Here is a 24,824-nt window from a genome sequence, read left to right as displayed (position 1 = left end):
GTTATTTAACAGAGCAGGTATATTCTATAGGTGAATGCTTGAAAGGCAAACAATCTGATGTGTGTAACAATAAGAGATAGGTTGGCAGTACTTTCTTTACAGGGCTATGGAAAATTACAAATTCGACACTCAATGCCTTTAAGGTTCTATTGTAGAAGCGCTTTGAAGTGGTACCAAGTAATGAGGAGCACGAAAAGGGCTGCGGCCCGCCGAAGAAGCATATTTCTTGTGACATAGCGAGCTTTCCTTGCCATATCACGTTGCAAGGAACACAAATTTTAGTCTGTTTCTGTAGTGAACCTAATTTTTGTAGCCGTTAGTACTCATAGATATGCGGAAACAATGATAGGGTTAGTGTTCCGAAAATACCGTTTAAATCTAATCAGGATGCTCACTGTCGCGCCTCCATTAAATAGAGAGCAGAAACATTATTAAATAATTGGCGCAAGTTTGGGTGCTAGAAAGACCCTTTTCTTATGCACCTTGACGCAGAAGAGACAAGCCCCACACTGGAGGAGACCTTGCAGTCTTGAGAAAACGCTGGTCACCCAGCGGCACTGGCGATAGAATACAGCACCTCCCGATTGCCAGGCGGATGTCCTGACCAGTAGGCCACTGCGCTGGTACTCCAGTGTTCTGGGTACTTACCGGTTTTTTCGAATAGGTGCAAGCCATTTCCCGGCCTTGTTCAGGGTTTGGCTGTATGCAGGGCTTGGGCTAGGAGCCTGCTCCTTCAAATTCCTCCACTGTGGCCGACCCTCGTGAGAGTCTCGAGCCCCATGGCTGTTCTTATTATTGGTTCGCTTTCGGGTTCTCAAGGTATAGTATTGAGCTGATGACTGCGGACGACAGTCTCAGGAAACCAAGAAAAACATTAACCCCCATTTCTCCTTTAAGTGTTCACAGGTGCGCTAGCCCATTCACATTACTTGGTTTCGACTGCCTTCTTTAATTTTGGTGTTTGTGCTGCCGGGTTTAAATAAAGAGTTACTAAATTTAGGGCTATCAATTTCGTTAGTGCGGAGGAAATGCAAAGCAAGCGCCCTCCCGGCTTCACCTAAGTTGTAATGAGGAGCACAAGAAAGACTTTTTTTTTACGTACGAATGTTTCGTCACATCCGGATGTTTTTATAATTGAGTCTTTTTGAATCACTCACCTCTCGACTGCAGGACGTAAAAAAAAGGTCGCTGTATATTTTGGCGCCAGCCAACTTTGGCTTGTGGCTCATTCGTTAATTGGCCCCCAGACGAGACGCCTTTTTCTCTAGCGAGGTACTTAGCGCAAAAGCGATTTCGGTGCGCAAGCGCTTCGTTTCACACTTCGGTTCCAGTTTTTGGATCCACTGCACCCGAATGGAAGTTGATAAAGACGACGACGTGGAAAGCACAGCGCGAGAAGCTTCCAGCAACGTCTGAGGCCTTCCTTCCTTCCTTCCAGTTCGGAAGGCGGGAAGTCCCAGTGCGCGAGAGTCACGAGGTAGCGCTCGAGTCGCATCGCGGCGATGGCGCAGTAGTCTAAAGCAGTGGCCATCAAAGCGGATCCGGTCGCTCCGACACGGGTTAGAAACTCACTGGCGGCTGTAAAGTTTTTATTTTTGTTCTCAGCCTTCATCCTGAGACGAGGCGGCTTTATCGCTTCGGAGGCATTCAGTACTAACACAATAAAAAATGAGGTTCGCACTACTGTGCGGGCATACTGCTGGTAGAGCGGAACTCAGAAGCAAAAAAAAAAGTTTTGTTCCACGCGTATATATAAATAATACTGCAAGTCTCTTCACGAGCGCGGAGAAGATTGGTAGCCGCCCACAGCATAAAAAAATGTGAACCACAGGGCCACAACCTACAGGAATCAACCAAACCTCAGTGCATACCCCTCCGAGTGCATACGGGCTCCGAGTGGCGTCCGGATGCGGTAAGATCCTCTGCAGAATAGAACGTAGGTAGCACAAGGTGTTGCCTGAACAGCAGCTCATCAATGCCTACTTGTGAACACAGCGCAACAAAGACCCGGACGACAAAGGACTACACGTGACTGGCACAAAATTGCAACTTAATTTAGAAAGAAATAAGTGTGCATTATATGAGAGCCAAGCAACCTCCGTCCGTTGGTCGCCATTAAATGAAATGCGCGATCATGATGCACAACACGTAGAAAAACAGGTGCCAAGGAAAAAGAAGAAAATGAAAAAAGCAGACAAGCTCAAAAATTGTTCCGTACGTTAAAATAACACAATACAATAAAATAGTTTCATTCTAAGTAACGTACACATTGTACGACATGATTGAGGTGAAGCGAGAAAAAGCCGCGTAACAGCGGCCTGACGATGCTCACCATCTACTATTACTTGCACCCCATATTTAAAACGGGACATGGAAAAGATAAATGTGAAATATCTGAAAACTAACAATTAACACGTCTATAAGGTAAAATGCTGTTAAACTATGTAAAAGGTAAAACTGGTTAAAAATATTGTGAGAAAAAAAACAAGAACGCACAAGGTTCAAAAAAGAAACAAATTAGTTCTTTAAGAAAAGCTGGAAGAGACAATAAGAATACGGGTTATTTTTGCGATAAATGTGACTAACAAGGAGATAAGAAGCAGCCAAAGGCAGCAAAAATACGAGAAACGTTATAATATTCAAGTCGAAAGTGCGGAAGTAAGAGGTAAAACCATTAAAAATTCATAGGCGGCAGCAAAAATCGAATTGAGCAACGCAAGGAAACATCCACCAAACTTCTAGACAAGCAATTTTCTTCTACAGGAAGTTATTCACGACCGCTGTTTTTTGGGATATCGTAATATTACACCATAACAATCGAAGCATCCGCGCATCCTCCCGAGGTACACAAGCAGTTTTGTGGCATTTACTCCAGAAAGCGCACCAAATTGGGTTCTAAGGTAGCTTTAAATACTTGGTGCGAGCGGAGGACAAATTTAAAAGCATGTTTTATTTATTTATTACTTATTCATTAATTTCTTTATTTACATGCGTAACTAAATTCTTTCCCAGGGGCATTACAGTAATGGGGTGCGGTAAGAAACATTAACTGCGTTTGTGCCCCGGAAATTAACACTTAACAAAAAACTGCGCTGAAAATATGAATATTCGCTAAGCATAGAGCATTACATCAATCCCATTAACATGCTCACAAGATTGTTTTTACAATATTCAGTGATGGTCTCAAAATTTCTGTCACATACGCACCGCAATATTTTTTTATTGCAGTTAACTATTTTGTGCGAGCAAAACTAAGGTCTTGCTACGCATTGGAAGGTTCGACCAATCCCACCAATTTTTTCCACGAAGGATGTTACAATATTACACTGTCCGCGCACATAAAAATAATGTACAAGAAAACTGTACTTTAAAAACGTGCTGCATCGTTGAACACCCCTCCAAGTAACCATAAAGAAATTTCAACTGCTCTCAAGTCAATTAATAGGTGTGCTCACGCCCTGTGCGCGGCAATTCTATGAAAACTTCCCAGGCTGATACCGCGCTGCTTTGTCTTTAGCTGCCGTTCAGAAATCTGTTTTCAATAATTGGTTACCATTTTTTCTTTCACTCTGAAAAACAATTTTTGCATGCAGGACGAATTTTTCTTTAACTACGAGGTCTCTGAGAAATCTGTGTAGCTTCTTTGTAGCCGTACGGCTGCGCCTGGGCGTGATGCCAATGAGTAATTACTCCCTTATTTATTGAGCGGACAGGACGCTGCTTCAGCGACAGGGTAAAGAAGCACAAATTATGCGCGCAAGCAAATCAGGAAGCAACTTTGCCAACCGAAATAGAGCATCTCTTAGCGAAAAAAGCCTCAGCTAAAAACGCATCTCGAACAACAATATTAAATTTGCATTTTTTATCCGTATGCTTAGGTTGCAATACGAATGCTTTATAAGTACGCTAGGAAAAATATTTTGAGCATTCTTACAAATGCGTGAAGAAGACATTTTCTGTCTGCTTAGTATATTTATTACACACTAATATATACTAAAATATAAATTAAATAGAGTAAATTACAATAAAATGCACTATAAATATACGATTTAACATTTAAAAAGCATTCACTAGCTTGAAAAGGGTACTCATCAATGTTGTTAACAGCAGTAGTAATGAATGAATTGGCTGTAAGCTCCAAGTGACAGACAATCCCAGAGAAAACGCGTTGCCATCAAGAAGTCTCCGCCATTGCAACATCACCTGACGAGACCTGAACGGGAAAGATGTCGCCACGCAGGAAATGCCGACGGAAAGCGACCTCAGCGAGCAGGAACTGCTCTGATTAGCTTTATACTTGGCTTGGCGTATACTATATACCCCCGAGAGTGGACACATTATCTTGCCCTGAGAGGCGGTTTTTGCGTAATGACTGTGGGCCACCAAATTATCGCACAAGCGTCGGTGTGGTCGGGTTCGAATCTGTGGTCTGTCTAGAGCCGAATTGTTCGTCGTAACTAGCGTCAGGCATCGTTCAGGAGTCGAACTGTCAATCAAGAAATACATGGGCGTCATGGGAGCCAGTCGGCCTTTCCAGTCGGGGTCCTTTTTGCTGTCATGTTCGAGCGCGGAGGCGAGCATGGCGCCAATGCTGGTATAATGCTATTACGCTGTCCACACGTAATTTAAATTACTGGTGATTGCCTTCCTGCTAGAAGTTAACATAAACGAATGGACGACAGAAAAGGGAGAATTATCGCTGTTGCACAAACGTGATTTCGAGCACTAGGTTGTTCCACGGCAGCTTGAAGAGTGCTGAAAATATGCTGACGCGGAATACCCATTTGTTAGAATTGAAGTATACTATGCATGAATTAATTTCGTATTTACGAATGTAGACTTTAAATGCATTGTCAACATGTCATTTTCAGAAACGCGATATCGAGCACTAACTGTGCACCGGCAGCTTGAAGTATGCTGCAAATACGTTTCCGCGAACAGTTCATTCGTTAGAATTCAAGTATACTTTGGGCAAATTAATGTCGTATTTGAAAAAGTACACTTTCAATACATTGACTACATGCAAAGGCCTTTTCCCGATGCATGATTTCGAGCACTAGATTGTTCTACGGCTGCTAAAAGTGTGCTTCAAATATGTTTAAAATGACTGCCCACTTGTTAAAATTGAAATATACTTCAGACGAATTAATATCACATTTACAAGAGTATAATTTTAAATATCAACAAGGTGCTAAAACCGAATTCATATTTTTATGTGTTTGAAACGTGATCGAGACATTCTTTAAGTTACGTATATTTCAAATGAAATAAATTCATATTTACGAAAGTGCACTTGTAGTAATACATTGACACGATGCTGTAACCGCATACATATTTTTTCACTAGTTTGAAACAACTTCGAAACATTCTTTAAGTGGCGTACACCTCAGACGGATTAATTTCGTAATTACGAAAGTACATCTTTAGTCTTGAGAAAGGACAGGCTCTGTCCGAAACGTCGACTCAAAATAAATCTATGGCTAAATGAAGCGTTTTCAACTTTGAATTTTCGCCTCTAGCAACCAAATACGTTTATCTTTCTATACTATATATATATATATATATATATATATATATATATATATATATATATATATATATATATATATATATATATATATATTGACAAGATGCTAGAACCGCATACACATTTTTAAGTGTTTTAAACGTGCTCGAAACATGGTTTAAGTGACGTATACTTCAGACAAATGAGTTCATATTAACAAAAGCACACATTTAATATATTGACAAAATGCTGATACTGCATCCATATTTTTTCATGCATTTGAAACGTGCTCGAAGAACGGTTTAAGTGACGTATTTTGGAAAATTTTAAGAATATAATTCGAATACCAAGCACAAAATTTCAGGAACCTATTTCCGGCATATTTTTAGTGCATTCATGAATACAAAATGTGTTTTAAATACATTATAAATATCCCTAAGTATATTCCAAGCGTTTTAGTTTTCGCTAAGGAATGTGAGATAAAGCGATATCATGAAATGCTGTCTAAAGATAAATAACACGTAATTCATAACGCGAGCCAATGATAAAAAAGCGCACGAAATTATTGCGGCATATTTTATATTCTGTTTGATGGACTGCAGAGAAGTACATCTCTACACGTTCGTTTAATACATACTACACCAAGTTTCAGGTTCTGAATTCCCATATTTAGGTGTACTTAACGCTGCTGCGTGTTTTGGTTAACTTACGTTGTACGATTCTGTTGTTTCTGTTCTGTCTAAATTTTTTAAGGGTTTCTTTTCCTTTCTGCGCTCACATCTTCAGTTTTTAACACTTGCAATGTTGTTGCGTCTTTTGTTTTGTAGCGATAGCTACATTACGGTAGCATTTCGAGCCTTCAGCCTGGCGGCGCCGTCTCCCTGTGGCTCCGCCGCCACGCTGTCACAAGATTGGTCACGTGGTGCGGAGCAGCTGCCGGCAACGCGGCGCCGTGGCTGATCATATGCTTGGTAACGTGACCAAGTGCCACTCGGCCAGCTGTAGCTATCGCGTCACTCCAGGTTTTACCTGAGCTAAACCATGGCGAATTTTTAACATTCGCCATGTTCTTGCCTTATAGACCCAGTATTATTCTAAACCTCAAATTTGTTTTTTTGTGGGAGCCTTTTACAATCTTGTTGTCATGCTTAGCATACCTTTTCTTGCCAGTTTTAGTTCTTACACTTGTCTTTACACTTTCACCTTATAGCCGTGTGAATTGTTCGTCCTTAGAGCTTTTAGGGTCCTGTGAAGACGAACTTTTCTGGCTTGTTTTTTCTTCCTTTTTCCAGACACCTGTCTTTTTACGTGTTGTACATCTTGACTGTTCCCTTCCATAAATGCTCATTGTTGATTTGATTTCTCAGTACATATAGGATTCTTCTGTGCTTTTGTTCTGACATAACGTTGAAAGTCGATGTTAGGCCGGCCTAGTTCTCTGCCTCGTCTTTTTTGCGCTATGCTCATAGGAAAGGTGAACCAAGTAGCTGGAGCCAAGACTTTATAGCATAAAGCCTGCGGCGCACTTGATGCCGGGTACGGAATATTTTAGTTACTCGGACAAGTCAAAAACATATGCTTTGCCTGTTTGCACCTACGTTACAGTGTGGCAACCACTTGGAGAAATGCCATCTTCTACGGGCACCCATTGCTATTCCTTGGTTTAGAACTAAGTAGCAGTCGAATGAAGAGCGACGCCAGGAGCTCTGCCAAGTACTAGCCGGCGAACTCTGCCGTCTACGGTATGTCTCCTCACCAAAGGCCACAAATGAGGTTCTGAATAAATCATATACAAACGATTTTTCCAGTGTTTCCTCGGTTTTATCACAGCGACAGCAATAGCGATGGGCAGTGCTTCATAAAGGACTTTGGTACTAGTATCCGAGCAGTTCGAAACCACTACCAAGTGCGCAATTTGTTCATACATTGTAATACCACTCTTCCCTCCAGCGCATACACTTAGTCTGTTGAGCATAGTTTGTGCCTGTTTAAGAAGAAACGTGCGAAAATTAGCAAAAAGAACTTTGAAATTCAAACAGCCCCTCTTGAAATTTATTAACGCGTAGCACAATATCAACCAAGTAGCACTAGTTCATTGTAATCCGAGTCAATTTGTCTTATGGGAATAAGCGTTTGATGGATAACTTCGTAATAATCGATTATGCTTTTGTAATTTTTCAGTTACTTTTCTCAGGTTGCAATTGACCATTGTAATCAGTTACATTTCGGATAAATTGTAATCAGCCCATTGTTTTCTGGAGCGTATAGAAGATTGATTGTTACCGATAAAATAATGAAGAAAGCTACAAGGAGGAGGGCACGGAGGGAATGAAAGCGCTGCAAAGAAGAAGAGGATGATCTGGAAGAAGAAGTTAGGTCAAGTGAAAATGTGTTCGTGGGATCTAATGGACGAAAAGACGATGCAACAAGTTCGAAAATTAAAATTTCACAAGAAGCCAGCAGCAACTTTGTGTAATTTCATGCTTCTTTTCACAATTGTGATGCTTTGCCTTCCTCGAAGATTTGTGACCCTCCACTGCATTTCTTTGAAATTGTTTTTTTACGGTAGGTATGTTCTTTCAGAAAGGAAAACCGCGACTTTCAACTCACAGGAAAGACACACTAGAAGAGCATCTACCCACGTGAGCTTTTCATTTCATCCCTGTCAAAACTCGCGCTGTACCTTTTTCAAGTGGCTTACCGACTCGTCCAAGCATCAGTCTAGTAGGTCGTTTCTTTCTAGTTTTTGCCCCATCCTGCTTGGCTGTATGAGGTGTGCAAAGTGGAAGAATAGTACACTGTTTATGGGGTTTAAAGCCCCAAAGGGACTCAGGCTATGAGGGACGCCGTAGGGAAGGGCTCGAAAATGTCGACCACCTCGGGTTCTTTAACGTGCACTGACATCGCACAGCACACGGGCATCTATAATATCGCCTACAACAAAATTCGACTGCTACGCTTGGGATCAAGCCCGTGTCTTTCGGATCAGCAGCCGAGCACCATAACCGTTCAGTAACCGCGGCGGCCGGATGAATTATAAGTATGTATGTATGTATGTATGTATGTATGTATGTATGTATGTATGTATGTATGTATGTATGTACGTACGTACGTACGTACGTATGCATGTATGTATGTATGTATGTATGTATGCATGTATGTATTTATGTATGTATGTATGTATGTATGTACATATGAATGCATACATACATACATACATACATACATACATACATACATACATACATACATACATACATACATACATACATACATACATACATACATACATACATACATACATACATACATACATACATACATACATACATACATACATACATACATACATACATACATACATACATACATACATACATACATACATACATACATACATACATGCATGCATGCATGCATACATACATAGATACATACATACATAGATACATAGACACATACGTACATACGTACAAAGATACGTACATACATACGTACATACGTACATACATACATACATACATACATAAATACGTATGTACAAAGATACATACATACATAGATACATATGTACATAGATACATAGATACATATGTACATACATAGATACATACCTAGATGCATACATACATAGATACATACACACATACACATATACATACATACATACATACATACATACATACATACATACATACATACATACATACATACATACATACATACATACATACATACATACATACATACATACATACATACATACATACATACATACATACATACATACATACATACATACATACATACATACATACATACATACATACATACATACATACATACATACATACATACATACATACATACATACATACATACATACATACATACATACATACATACATACATACATACATACATACATACATATGTACGTACGTACGTACGTATGTATTTTGAAATAAGTTGGTTGCAGGTGTCAGCATGCTCCCTATTTTCGAGTTGGGTCTTTTTAGTGCTTACGCACCCGCAGCGCCAACTGCCACCAGCCTGCGTTGGAAGGTCGCAAGCAGAAAGTGGGAAAAGCCTTTTCTTTCTTGTGTGGGAGAAAGTGGGAGAAAGGGTGGGCGACGATGGGTGGCAATGTAGATGGAGAAAGCGGCTCTTTGATCTGTGAGAGGTAAATGGCCGAAGGAAGGATGTGGGAGGCAGCGGGTGACCAATTTGTTTTGGGCGTCCTCTTGGGCTTATTGAGCTCGTTGGTTCGAAGCACACAACCGGACAAGAATGGGTACTGACTGCTGACGGCACGCCATCCGTTTTCTTTCTTTGCTTTCACGCCACTGCTAACGTCCAGACATTCACTTTATATATTTGTAAGCATCGTGTGAGTTTCTTTTTCTTTATATTGTTCTAATTAATCCAAGCTAAATTTACTTTTTAATTATTAATTCTTAATTTTTTTGCTAACGTCTCTGCCTTGCTTTCGCTGCCAGCCTCCGATTAATAAGCACGACTCGGCGGTAGGCGCCGTTTTATGAGAACAATGAGCACAGAATTAAAAGCCTTCATTTCCAAAGCAGCTGTGATGCACTTCATTTGCATATGCATTTCTTATCATTAGAGAGCACTTCCAATGCTCTTCGTGAGTACTATTTTTTCCATCTTTTCTATAGCTAATCGAGGATTAACTGCACTCATTTTCTTAATATTTCTTTGGGCTGAGTGGCAGCTTTTAGCATAGGTTTTCAAATATGTTATGAGGTACAATCGCTAAAAGAACTGAAGACAATGTAAAAGCCGGAATTCGGAATAATCTATTGTTGAGATAACAGCACAACGCAACCCGTTAAGCTTATTTGTTTGAGAGAAGCACGAAGGCAGTTCGTGAATTCACACTTCTAGCCTGGCTTAAGATACATGCCTATTGGAGATTGTGCGGCACAATTAGAAAATCCGCAAGTAAACCCACCTTGGTAGGGGTGTTCCTGCAACCGGTGCCCGTCTGAGCGGCGGACGCTGTCTGCGCACTAGTAGAGGCAGTGAACGCTGGTGGACGATTGTGCTGGCCTTCATGCTGACTTCTCCTCGGCTCCGCTGTGATGAAATTAGTGTTCGCACAATCAAAGAAGCAGCAATAGCGGATGAGACTGCTGCTAAGGCTTCCTGGGTATTGCGCTTGTCTTGTACGTAAGTTAAAGGAAGAATACTTCATAAAATTACACACAACTACCAACTAAGAGTCTTAGTTTCGCGGCCATTTTTATGAATTGATTCACCGGCAGCCAGTCTCATGTAGTGAAAGAAGATATGGTGATTGTTCCAGCTAGAAGCAATCAAAGTTTAAAAACTTACGGATGTTACTAGGCGGTTACAACACACTGAGTGCTGCTAAAAGACGCAGGCCAAGTCAACAGTATTTTCCTCGTTCTCGAACCTAACTCTTAGAAAATACCAACAGCCTATCTCCATAAAAACTGATCGCAGGATCAATCCACTAATTATGAACCATATACAGGGCACAATTTACGTAACTGAGCATTTTTTACAGATCCTAAAGTAAACCCTCACGCAATACGAAAGCTTACACGTGACAGTGACGCTATTTTCGCGTGTTGAGACGCGGCTCGGAGATCGAAGTCCGCGTTTCGCGGAGCGCTCTCTCGACGGGGCTTTGCACGTGCACTCGGTGAGACATGTGACGGCAACTGCCACGTGCTGCCTTCTTTAAAATCCGGCAAATAAGGCATCATAGTTGGCACTTTGGTGCAAACATTTCAGCCAGCTATTTTTCAGGACGGTGTACAACATCTGAATTTAGAAACAAAAAAATTCTGCACACAAGCCCACATGACTGCCTAGATCCTTCAGCTGGCTTGCTGGGCTAAGACGCTCTTTCTGAAAAGCGTTGTTACCACTGTTGAGACACTCGGTAAGTAACACGCAGCGACCGCACTGTTGTTTGTTTATATTTTTACGCGTCTTCCATTTTTTCTGTTCTCTTTTTCTTATTTCTGTCGTCATTTCGTTCTTTGAAAATGGGTTTCCAGACTTTCGGTTTAGCGTTGTTTCTTTTGTTGTTTTGTCCAAGTATTCCTCTTAGAATTCTCTTCTTATTAGAGTCACGTTGTGGTGACGGCAGTCCTATTAGCTGGGAGACTGCGAAAGTTTTCCAAGCGATAATCTTATTCACCTGAGTTTCTTCCGTAAAGAACTGAACAAATCGGTTGCGAGAAAAGAAACAAATTAGCTGGACAGTCGTCAACAAAAAGAGTCGCCGCCGCTCTCGACCATGCGGTCAATTTCAATCTGACGAAGAACTTTCGAGATATGGCGCGTGTATCACCGCATACAATCTAAAACAATGTAGATTGAACTCGGAGGCTACGAACATTCTAAATAAAGCTATTATCTCTTTTTAGGTAGAAAGCGATAAAACCGCGTGCCACCGGCTTTCGTAAATGAGAAATAAACGTTACTAGGTTTTGCGGCTTTATCGTAGGCACCAAGCCAAATTTGACGCAAAAAAGGTTTTCTACCCCCTTTCCTTGCATATCTGTATTCCAGTGATAATAGTAATTGAATTCATATCTGAGCTGACCTGATCTGCAAAAATATTGCGGGCTAGGCACAGGGTGCCTTTCATTTCTGACAGGCAAGCAGCGAATGCTGAGTATGCGATTATTTCTCGCAACAAAAACGGAACGGCTAACGAGGAACACAGTGCGTGCTGGCGTTCTTATAAAAGGCATACGCTTGCAGCTCTGCTTAACGACAGCCTCTTAGCTCAGACAACGGCAGGTGTAGCTTTTAAACACAGAAAAGGAGCTTAGTTCATCAGGGAACAAAATGGGAATTAATAATATTACAGCTAAAATCAGTAAAGTAGTATGGTCCCGAGCAGGGAATATAATTCGAAGAGGGCATAACCGGTAGGCCCATAGGGGGACGGAGTGGATCCTGAGACAGACCAGATGCACCACGTTGAGCAGTATCAGGTATTTGATATGATTTGGACGTTTGAAGGGTGGGGTGCTGGATATGGCACAAGACAAGGATAATTGCAAAGATATAGGAAACGACTTTGTCCGGTAGCGGACTTAGTTTGTGTGATTAATAATGTTATTAATGTTAATATTATTTGTTTATACGAGGCAGTGCAGCAGTGCAAAAATGAAAACAAATGCCCATTCATTACAGGTTCATTTCTACAACTATAGCTATCCAACAAAACCTGCACTGCCCAAGTTAAAATAAAAGGTCGGTAACAGAACAGTCAGGGACAAAGACAAGAAAACACTTACCCACACAGCTGGATATGGCACAAGACAAGGATAATTGCAAATTGTCTTTGTCCGTGTTTCTTTCGAGCAGCTTAATCATGAACGAGAAGCACCAACTAGCCCGCCAGAAAACCCTTCTTGAAAATAGAACAAAAATTGAACACATAAGTTAGGGTATAATCTTTAAGATTTTTAAAGCGCGCTGTGGTAGATATGATTTTAGACCATCAAGAAATGTATCAACCGAGTCAATTTGCAGGACGCCGTTAGTTGGCGTGGTCCAATATGGATGCCAAAACATTTCTTGTCTCAAGATTGGCGTGTACAGGATCAGTCAGCAGAGAGTGTCGGCAGAACGGGTTACCAGAGCGTGTCCGCACGAAAATTACAATTCTAAAAAAAATTCGCCGGCGCTGAGGTTTAAATCCAGACTGTGTGTGCCAGGCGGGCGCACAACGCTCACGCCAGAAAGCGTTATTGTGCAGGCGTTTCAGAGAAACACGAAGTTAACGCGTTCTGGTGTGTGCGACGGCAAGGTGTGTTGGGAATGTGCACTAATGTTCAGACGTAGGCAACCTCATGAGGTCGGCCTTAACCTAATACTGACCTCAACCTCACGTCGTGAGCTGAGGTTGAGGTGAGGTCGGCGAAGGCTCGAAATTCTCTGAGTGAGGTCAGCAAATCCGACCTCAACCTCACGCATAAGTTTGACGTTGAGTGAGGTCGTTATTCAGTGAGGTCGAAATTTTGAGGTTGAGACTTTTTCCAGTTGCCGCGGCTAACTTCGACGAGCGCTGCTTCCGAAGCGGAGTTTCAGCGCTCCACTGCAGTGTTCATGCAGTGGCGCTTGGCGTTCGGTTTCTCTGTTTGGTGCTGCGCCATAATGTCCGTTCAGCCCAAGCCTACACGAAGACTCACCTCTCTGGTCTTCCTGGAAGGTGTGCTGCTGTCACGGCACTCCACTCTCCCTCCCCCTTTCCCCGCTGGCGTAGCAGCAGTAGCTGCCTGCGCGTCGGCTCGAACTCCCGGAAGCGCTCAAAGCACGTCAATGACGTTGACCCGCGGTAGCTTTGTCTGATGCCGCAAAGAAATAAGTTCAGTCCAACAGGCACGCATTGAATTCTTCGCTGCGCGGATAGCCCAAAGCAAGACTTCGTGTTATTCTCATTGCCGGCGCTGACGTCACGGCTCTTGCCTTGCAGTCGAATAAAGAGATCCTGCTGTCCATTACACAGTGACTTAACTGAAACAGGAGCAGTCGGCACAGGCGAGAGAATGTGATTCAGGTGGCCCTAACAAGGACACAACCGGATTCGATGAAAAGAGAACGAAGCCACAAAAACCCGCATAACACCGTCAAATTTTTTGATCGGTGTCTTCCTGTTTGGAATCGCACTCTACTTCTGTATATTCTCGTTCCGTATTGCAAGCAGATGCAAATACAATTTAACTTTTATATCATTATAAATAACCTCTCTTTGGTCTCCTGTTCCTTGTTACTTCTCGGAAATTCACTTATGCCGAAACACCGCAGCACGGGGCGAACGTACGAGCATAGCTGTCGTAGAGCGGTAAAATATGAAAAACTATAATGAATGTATGATAAAGTGCTAGCTGATTCCTTTTCCGTTTTTTTTTTTCAGGAAGATGTGCGAATACAACTGATTCCGTGCTTGCGCTGTGCTGCAGAGTAGATGTTTCAAACCATACAATATGACGTTTACTGTGGCACACTGTTGTTAGCTTCTGTTTTTAGTGTACGATTTTGTTAGTAAGATTATTATCATTCTATTTGTTTTTTTTCTTTTCCCGTATGGGATCAATTAGGTTGGCGGCCTGCCTTGCAGACAACCAGGCACTACTCACACCGCTATCTTTCCTTTAACTATTTTGCAGAGACCGATCGTTCCTTTTGAACGGCTACGCAGAATGCTCGCGCGGGGCTCGCGGGTAAAAAACTTCGAGGATGCCGGCGTACCAATGATTACTACAGTTTTGAAGGAAAACAAAGTGATTGACTCAGCGCAGCTGGTCTCAGACTGGCTGACGAAATGGTACCTAGATTTCTGTTCAGCTGTATTGTATTATATAGTATATAGTTTAGGATCTGTTCAGGCGTACAGTATATTGTTTGGAGGGGGGGGGGGGGGCTGGAAAAATTTCACTGCAACGAAGTTTGAGCGGAGAGCCGTGGTGCTCTTGAGAGAGATCAAGTTCACGCTGCCCAGTCTAGGAGGCCAGTTGTTTTGGCCCGTGCGATTTCAATGGGCGGCACAATGTTCGAAGACATAATTTGCCCCGTTCCTGCAAAGTGCAGCGGGATCACTGAGTCATTGGAGAAGTCCCAGGATTTCGAAACCATTACCATCGCCACCTGGAGGGAAGTGGCGGCAACGGGGAAGGGTCTTGAGCTCCCATGAACATCAACATCATCATCTTTAATTGTTAGCTGCAATTATTCCTCTTTTCCTACAGCATTATTGCCTTCAGTTGCTGGTTATGTACAATATTTATTCAATATTCTGGAAACCTTTAATTTGTTAGCGGTATATCGACTTCCCCGGGCTCATAAAGATACACTATTATATTCGTCATCATCATCGCCATCACCTCGAGGGCCAGCGGCATGCGTCGTTGCATGATCGCTGCAGTATTTCACATGAGAACTGGCGCATTTACCTGCTGGACAATTCGAATATCATTATTGTGGATCGAGCTTTGGGCACACTGTAGTAATGCTTCATTCGCGCATGTGTTGTAATTTACAATCCATATGGACCTTGAAATGAGGGTGGGTGGGGAACTGCTGTGACATTACATCGTTGTCACGTGACTAGAATTGACGTCACATTACAACGATGTCCCGTGACCTCGTATTACGTCACTCATATGCTGTCATCACTAGTACCTATTAGTCTTGGCGTTACTTAAATATATTAATAAGCATTTGTTTAGGCATGTTGGCCAGTGTATGTTAATTAGAATTGATAATGATGTGACTTCATCATCTTAATCACGTGGCTCGTCGGCTCGTGAAGTCACATGGTGCCGTTTGTTGCGCACAGTTTTTTGCGGATATTACCTTGAAACTGAGCAATGTAATGCTTTCGCAATAATAACATAAGCCGCTCGCTTCTACAGACATAAATAAAACTCGGCTCTATTGGTGTACTACAGTCACAGCTTGGTTTATGAGGTAGCGTACAGAGTACTATGCCGGATAGAGCTAAAAAAATCGAAATATCCCAGGTAGCACATGACAGCGGGCCTATAATAGAAACCCACCGGCAAAGCGTGGCCCTAAGCAGGCCCAGAGTTGCCAATGAGGATCTGATATTGGCTGTACCATCAAAAATTATGGCTATGATGGGTCATGTTAGCCAGAGTTCTCCCGTTCTGTGCCACAATTGGCTATGCCCTTTCAAAGCCTGGCTATCATGGGTCATGTTAGCCAGAGTTCTCCCACTCTTTGCCAGAATTGACTAAGCCATTTTCGAAACCTGGCTATATTGACCTTGGCTTGCCACCTCTTATCCAGTGTTAAAAGCATACTGGCAGGTGTTGGTGAACATTGTAACATCTATTATACTGGGTAGAAGATTGATTATTTAATTTATTTATAATATCTTTTAATTTTCGAACGCGTTAAAACTCGTTTGAGCTCCTGGGCTGCGCTTGGGCGAGTTCAAGAATTTGAAGTTTTAATATTTTTCTTACCAACACTTTCGCGGTATATGTGTGGAGTTGGATAAACAACGAATATTTTCCGACTGCGCAGTCGGAGATAGAAGCATAGTTGCGACGAAAAAATTAAATGAAACCGAATTAAGGTGTCGGCATATCGCGCCAGCCAGACGGAGCTCTCGCACAGGAGAAATTAGAGGCGGAGCGTGTCGACGCCGTCGAGGCGCGGCGATTTCGTTCGGTCCGTTCGCTGATTTTGAGTTGTGCAACGACGTGACGGCGACTTCGGAGGTGGTCAGTGGAGTTTGCATATTCCGCCACAGAGGAACCGCTCTGTCGCATAAGGCCCGTTTCACATGCTGCAACTAGAACGAAAACAGTCGGCCTAGCCGGTGACGCCGCAGTGCGATTTTCGGCCAGTGCTTTCACATGCAACTCCGCAGCGAATTCGGTCAAAGGGACAGTCAAGGTTTCTTGATGTTTGCAACGCCAATCGATGATTAAACGTAACAGAAACGCTACATGAAATGTGTTGATGATGTTATGACGAGTGTGTTTTTAGATGTGGGGCATTGTTTCAATGTTTTGATTAGAATAAACAGTTTTCCTTCCACTGCGGCAACAGCTCCGACGTGACCGCACGTCGCACGCAGTCTCGGCGCTCCCCATTGTTCAGTCGCTGAGCGAACACAGCGACGCTGCGACTGAACACCGATCGGACGGAACTCGATCGCAAGCCGTCTGCGACAAGACCGACGGCCCTCCCCAGTCGCAGACCGATGGAGTTCGCAGTGTCGCAGGCGAAAATCTCATGCATGTGAAACGAGCCTAAGGCCGACGACGACACCATCCAGACAGACAACTACGGATCTGTAGAATTCTATCGTTAATACTGGGAACTAGAAGCGGCTGCACCTAACCACTAAAATGCCTTTAAAAGGTCTGGTAAATTTAGTAATTAACGAATATGCGCTGGCATATGACCCAGTTGTAATTATTCGTGTAACTATATATGGCTTAGTCAAGTCGCTAATAAAAAAATACTTTCTTGAGAAGTGCACAGACAGACGTCACGCTGTTGCCTTTGTCCGATTTTTGGGCATAATAACCCGCCTATTTGTATGAACTCTATGTAATTTAAACCGTTTTTGTACGCTGTGCTTGCGCGAATATCTGAAAACCAGCCCAGGAGGTCTTCCTTCTAACAAAAAATCAAATGACTTTCACGTCATAATCTTTCTTTTAATGAGAAAAGCGCTATTTTTTTCACTCAAGAGAATTCACTGCCACACTGCGCAGTGGCTGTCTGCTTAATAGAGATACTAAATCAAACGTAAAAACTTAGTGCAAGTGCGTTCCCTAAGCCGACTTTGTGAGCAATTTTAGCAACATCCAGAAACGAAGCTGTGGCCTCGTAATTTACAATTATATGTTGCGCACACGCGAAACATTAGGAGGCCGCTTCAACACGCGGTAAGAGATTCCTACGCTTCTGTACGTCATTCCCCGTGATCGTGCCTTCGCCTGAGTTTTCCGATTAGGTTTTTCTTCCTTTTCTGCAGATCGTAAAGTTTCAAAATGTCGTTTTTTGCGCATTTTATTGTTTTGTTCCTTAATTTGCATTGAGGGCTATAGCTCTCGCAGACGTCTTTACTTATTTGCTGGAAAATAATTTTTTTTCTTTCGAATATTACCTTTATTGATGAAAAGCATCGGAAATAGTTGCGAGCCACAGTTCAACACAATTTTGTTTTTAAGTTTCTGGTGTGAAATTTCGACACTAACAAAACGTTGGAGGATTCTTCGACGACCAGCCAATAAATCTACTGACAAACGATGTTAGACGCATGTTAACCTAGCTTGTTTGCCACATGTCCCGTATGTATTACTATGAAAGAGCGCGAATTTGCTTTCATACTATTTAATTGATTTTTTTATGTTTTTGTTATTTCATGATATCATTTAAGCCATCCTGAACTAACACACGGCCCCACAGAATGCGCGAGTGTCTGAAGTCGTTTTCGCGCAGTCCATCTCGAGCTCCACATTTTTCGCTTCAAAGCTTTCAGTCGCCGGACGTGATGCTTCTCCACCGGCTTTGCAAGCATACTTTGACGCTTCCACGTTTTCCACACCCTTACCTTCAAAACTGTTTATGACTCTTTCTCGGAGAATTCGAAACCTCTTTCACATGTTTCGGCCCCCTCCCTCTCTCTTTTGAAGTCTCCTATCTCCCCAACTCATCTTCTGGACGTGCCCTTTTCAAGGCAGCGCAGTACCCCCCCCCCCCCCCCCCACCCCTACCCAAGCGCTTTTTTTACTCACTTTCTCCTAGCTGTTTCTCCCGTGCGCAGGCACGCGCTGTGCCGCTCGTTGCCTCCCCCCCCCCCCCCCCCCCCCCCAAGATTTTCTTTTCTGTACCGTTAAGCTCGAAACTTATTTTTTTGGACCACAAAGCTCTGTAAAAGACTTCCCTTCTTGCCGCCCCTCCCTCCCATCACCGTCGTCTCCCCTGCCATTCGTCACAGCGCGATGCATCGCCACGACACATTCCTGAGCGGACATGTCTTGACTTTCCTGGCACGGCGGCGCCCAACCGCACAACCAACGCGACGAAAAAGCATGCACACTGGAGCTGGCTCTGTTCGTAGCCTGCGCAAGCGAAAACCCACATCCGATACTATACGAGAGCTAAGAAGCGGTTCACTACCCTGGCCTGCAATACCTTACTTGTAAGTACTACAAATATTTTATCTTGAGATATGTTCAGAAATCAATGTCATTTTGGGAGTAAGTGTTGCCCTGACTACATGCGGCTTTATTTTTTCCGGCAGGAAAAGAGAACGAGACAAAGCACGAGGAGGACTTCTATGTATCTACTCCCATCGCCAAATGTCTGGCTTGAAGTCGTGCGCAGTGCAGATCTGCCCGAATGGTAACAATTTTATTTTTCGTCTTTGGTGCAATGGATTCACCAAACATTCACTGCTTTGCGAACAGCGGGTTTGAATTCTTCTTACCTTTCATCCAATTCATTCAGGAATTCTTTTGACATGTGCAGTTTATGCAAGATAGGAATCGGAAATGTATTGTGTTCCAGTACAGACCAGTCGGTAAGGATATGTGTACTACTTCTGCGCTCTTTCTCTGTGGTTATCACACTTGCGGGTGCAATAAAAATCGGCAATTTAAGGCAAAAGCTTTTCCCAAGTTATCTCTCAATGAAAAAAAAAAAGACATTACTCTGGACTGTCAGACGGGTGTTGTGTGGTTTTCAAGTCAGTTTCGAATTTGTATTACATGCATTGGAAGCGACTAAGATAAACTGTTGGCATTAAAAAAAAACAAAGGTGTTCTGAGTTTTTTTCGTACACCTTATTTATTTTTAACCCCCTTCAAACAAACAAACTTTGTTCAAAACTGCTGTTTTGACGTCTATATTTAGGAGATGCTACAAACTGTGCATCTTTACCTCAATAAAATATGCGCTCTCAATTTAGAGATACGTATTTATGATAACAGAACAGAATAAAACATTTACATCCTTTCAATATTACATTACTTTGTTTTTTTCACATTGAATATCTTACTAGAGGTGCGAAACGGCGCAAATAAATAAAAAAAAATTTGGAACAAGGCAAATTAAATTTCACTTTGTGCGAAAAATGCGGTACTAGTTGTTATAAATTGCCCTGTAAAATATGTGTCGAGTGTTTTCGCGCCGACTGTGCCTCACAAAATTTAATGTTATTTATTCATTTATGTTTTTGTCCTGTGACGGCCATATTCAGGTTCATCATGACATCATGCCTCTTTGCAGGCTCGACGCATTGTGAGGTCATCGTGCAAGGGCTGGACAAGGAATTTGAGTGCAGTGGAAAAGCTTTTTGCAAGAGGAGTGCAACGATTACTTCAGATATGACTGATCAATTCACAGGAGGACAGCTTCGTTAAGCACTTTATGGATCTCTTAGCCGTGCTGAAGCAGACTGCCGAGCTGTGTTGTCTAACCTGAATCATCGGCACGCAGCAAACATGAAAATAAATGTACCCCACCCCAGGTTCTGCCCAGCACCCCACCACAAGTTCTGTCCAGGGCCCCACCACAAGCCCGGCAGCCCACTCCAGTCCTGACCCCTCCCGAGCCCTTCCTATAGGCACACCACCTCAGGCGCCTGAGAGCTTCTTTGAATAAAGATCTTTTTTTAATGCTTTTGGTTGGCTCTTTTCTTGCTTACCTTCCTGCGGGCTGGTAGGTGGAATAGTACCATGTCTGCGAAAAGTAACCATGGTGCAAGGTTTGCATCTCCGTTGTAGAGGCCAGCCCTTCCCTAGAGACGAGTGTTGGATTGAGGACATCCTAGGGTTCTTACCCTACACATATTTGTCACTCCAAGCAAGAAGCCAGCTATGCAGCCTGGTTACTTTCGAAGACGAAATCGAAAATGCTGGTCAGTAACCAGCAGCCGGGTTTGCATGTGCCGGTGTTCTAAAGCTGGATACAATTGCTCAAAAGCTGGATGGCATGGTTCAAAAGCTGGATACCATTTTTCAAAAGCTGCGTACCAATGTTTGAAAGTTGGATGCCAGTCCGGAGACTTTTACTGGCTCATGTTGCAGAAAGCTGAATGTCATTGTTCGAAAGCCGGATACCAATGTTAGAAGGCTGGATGCAAGCGTTCGTAACCTGGATGCCGATGTTCGAAAGATGGATGCCAATCTTGGACCTTTACTGGCCCATGTCGCAGAACGAACGCCAGGCCTACATTGGCCCCTTGATCGGCCGTACGTTGGCCCTAAATTCGCATGAAAGTAGGGCCAATGTGTCAAAATGGTAGCGCTCAGCGTAAATTCCAGTGTAGGACCGATGCACGTGCCAATATTTGTCAATGATAGCCCAACGATCGACCAATGCTGTAGTGCTGCCTGGGATACTGATATGCGTCTGCGTATCCGTCAGATATTGGAAAGCACATCGGCGACCAGTTTCTGTACATTCGCTATTTCCAGATCTAAGAGAGTATCGTGGATACCTCAAAATTTGAGGTTGAGTTGAGGTTTAGTGAGGTCGGCAGTGTCCTCAGAAAAGTGAGGTGAGGCCGTCTGAGGAGGCGTCAACCTCTACTGATGAGGTTGAGGTTGATTGAGGCGGGCAATGTTGTTTTGAGGTTGAGGTGAGGTCGAGAGTTTTGAGGTCAAATGCCCTCCTCTGCTGATGTTATACTACAATGGCTTTAAAAAAAATAGTTGTCGACGTCATTCAAGACTTACGTGATAAGTGTGAAGTGATAATATTTACTTGCAAAAAAAAGCTCCTGACGTTGAAACGCAAATGCATACGCATTTCTCTAAGGAGGCAGACAAGTGCGCTCCAGTATTTAAAATAATTCTAGGAAAAATTTCGGTATTAAAAAAAAGCATTATGAGAAAGTTTCGCTAGGCTCTACATACTGTGGCGATGTCTTGATGGTTCATTGGGGTGAATTATAAAATACCGTGATCTATTGTTTTTAAGTGACCATGAATTAGAAGGAAAATAAATTTGAACATTTCAACCTTTGTACTACTCTCGATATTTTCAATGCTTGCTAATCTACATATCTACATAGCGCAATCGTTTGGTGCGGTGATATTTAATGAAAATGAAAGAGGAAGCGAGTCTTTGAACATGTGCAATTTGTTTTGTTAAATGCGCTGTACGGATCTCTAAAATTTCCGATTTATCACCCAAAACTACCCTGCATGCCTTGGAGCACACATTAACTATATACGTATTCTAGTGTAGGTTGGAAGTTCAAGTTAACCCCAGATACACTTACTGTTGTACTCTATTTTTTTTCTGGTAAAAAATATATTAGCGGACTTGTCCGGGTTTAGCAATATTTTCCACTGGGCAAAGCAATTTTTTATTATCTCTACTTCAGGGTAATACCCCTTTTTCTTGGAGGAAAGGGCTAATTGGAGGTATGGAAGGGACATCTCGCCTGCAATGGGCGTAATCAGGCTGATGATGATGACGTTTTGTTGCTTTCAGGACTTAATTCTATTCTACACAACACGCACATCTGCTACCAAATGATTAGAGCTGTGAAAGTCGATAATTTATCAAAACCAATAAGAAAGGAGGGCTCTAGCGCTGATATTACACCGCACTTAAGCAACTGCATGTACAAATTCCGGCGAAAAACGCAGCGCCTATCGCGTATTGGTCGCAATGTTGAGTTCTCAAGCTAAGAGAAGAGCAGCAATAACCGCGACGGTGGCCAAGTGGATGAGCATCCGCCTCGCGTGCGGAAGGTGCGGGGTTCAATCCCCAGTGCCGCCGGTTCCCACCGGTTACACAATGGGTATAAGCTTGCCCTGTCTAATGCTCGGCTTCTTTAGGGCGAAATGCTTGGGAAATGGGTCTTGGACGCCAACTTGAGTAGTCGAAAACACCTTGTGGCATGCCGCTCTTTGGCCACAGACGCCCTTGCGCCACAAAAATCCATCATCATCATCAGAAGCGCAGCAAAGAGTTTACAGCACCCCGCAAGTGGAGACACCAGACCATGCACTGTCCAGCCGGACAGACCACCAAGACGAACGCTACCGTTGAAGGCCACAGTTAGAGAGCGACGTCGGTATTAATGCCAGTTTCATTCACCACGAGGATCGGTCTCAACTGAGTCCTCGCCTTAGAACAGGTAAGCACGCAGTGAGGACGTAATAACTATTTACAGAGAGACGTTTTGGCAGAAACCCGCCTAAGTAGCGCGTATCAGCCAAAGTGTCGCCGTTTCACTCGGTTGCTAATTTTTTACTCGGCACCCTTGCCACGATGGCGTAAGGGTGCAAGGGTATTGCGTTAAACACGTGACCAAAGCCGGATCTTACCTTTTTGTGGAAGTAGAGTCTGCTTCACGTAGTACAGGGTCATCCAGAGACACCTGAGGCAGACATATTCTTCTTCCTTGTCTTTATCTTCGTTTCTACAGACAAGTGGAGTTGTGAACCACGCAATAAAATTTAGCGATCCCTGTCTTAACGTAACATCGCTTGGCTCCGCCCTGAGGGAAAAGCCTCAGGCGTTCTCGTGGGCCTCCTCATTACCTATAAAGGATGCATGTGGTGGTGTCCAAACTAGCGTAATTTTTCGGCCTATGACATGATGGCTTAGAATTGCATTCTTCACGGGGGAGAGCCTGCCCGCGCTGAAATTTATTATGGTAACTTTAAATCATTGATGATGTACTTCGATTTTCTGCCTACACAAGCCAGTGCTATGCCATCTTCCTCTGGAGTCTGTGGGCAATCCGAGAGTATGGGGGCACTTATTTTTAGGAGGTTTTGTTATTGACGAGGGTCATCATGTTCTTATTACACTCAACGGCATCCGCGTAGACCGCGTCGTCATCTTTGTAGGAACGGAAACGTTTCTCGAGCGGTTCTGCCCGTTTGTCTTGGCGCACTGAGTGATGAATAGGATGCATATTCCTGGGTAGATATGGTACCATTTTATTGTTCTGAATTTCTCCGAACATGTCGACTCTGGCGATTGTTCACTTGTCTCAACTCAGATGGAGTTTGTCTGGAATGGCCCTGCTGGTTCTGGTCCTGGCTAAGCGTTCGATTTGGGACGTTCTTACTGCTTCCGTAATTTCTTCCAGGTTATTGTGTATGGCCAGCTGTGGGAGGCGATGAGTGGATTTACGGATGAGCAAGCCTAGGGCTTGCTTCGTACACAGCCTGATAATTCCATCTATCTTTTCCTTTTCTGGCACTTTAAGATCGAGGAACCAGGAGCATACGAGATATGGCAAACTACGAAGGCCTGTATCAGCCGCAGGAGGTTATGCTCTTTCATGCCGTGTCTCCTGTTGGCATTCTGCTGTATGGGGGGCAGCATCGTTTGTTGTGCGCAGCATTGCATCACCGTTATATCTGCTGCTTTCTGTAATCATGCCTAGAAATCCACTTTTTTCTGCCAGAAGGATCTCCACCCCTTGCGCTTGTAATCTGATGTCAGACATGGTTCTAGCTTGTCTCTGATGCAGAGGTCGATGAAAAAGAAGTTCAGACCTCTGCGGCGAGCATTGCAAGCCCTTTGTATCAGCAATGCACCCTGGCCAATCCGCCGCGGTGGGTATGCGCCATTAAGGGCACAGGGTAAGCCCTATACTTCCCATGCATTTTAGGCCATGTTGAGGTACATGTTTCTCACTAACTACTAACAGTAGCCTAATAATACATATATCATTGTTTGCCAAATTTTGTGCTCTTTTTACTGAACTAGAATATTTGAAATGTGTTGAAAATTCGATTTTTAATAAACATTTTTCCGGTAGTACACAAATCTGGCCTTTCTT

General features: G+C 43.1%; 1 protein-coding gene across 1 annotated transcript in view; it reads right to left on the bottom strand.

Annotated features, from left to right (window-relative positions):
• Positions 1 to 23,437, bottom strand: part of LOC144134667 (uncharacterized) — a 121,456-nt gene extending 98,019 nt beyond the window's left edge. Inside the window, exons 1-2 of the mRNA XM_077667525.1 lie at positions 23,353 to 23,437; positions 10,482 to 10,606 (exon numbers count right to left, since the gene is read on the bottom strand). Coding sequence (XP_077523651.1) covers positions 10,482 to 10,585 — 104 coding nt within the window. The 5' untranslated portion in view covers positions 10,586 to 10,606; positions 23,353 to 23,437. The remainder of the gene's footprint in view (positions 1 to 10,481; positions 10,607 to 23,352) is intronic.
• Positions 23,438 to 24,824: the final 1,387 nt, after the last annotated feature.

This window comes from Amblyomma americanum, chromosome 5 (assembly GCF_052857255.1).
Source record: "Amblyomma americanum isolate KBUSLIRL-KWMA chromosome 5, ASM5285725v1, whole genome shotgun sequence".
Lineage (NCBI taxonomy): Eukaryota > Metazoa > Arthropoda > Arachnida > Ixodida > Ixodidae > Amblyomma > Amblyomma americanum.
Note: the sequence above shows the minus strand (reverse complement) of the source record. Positions and strands in the feature narration are given on the sequence as shown.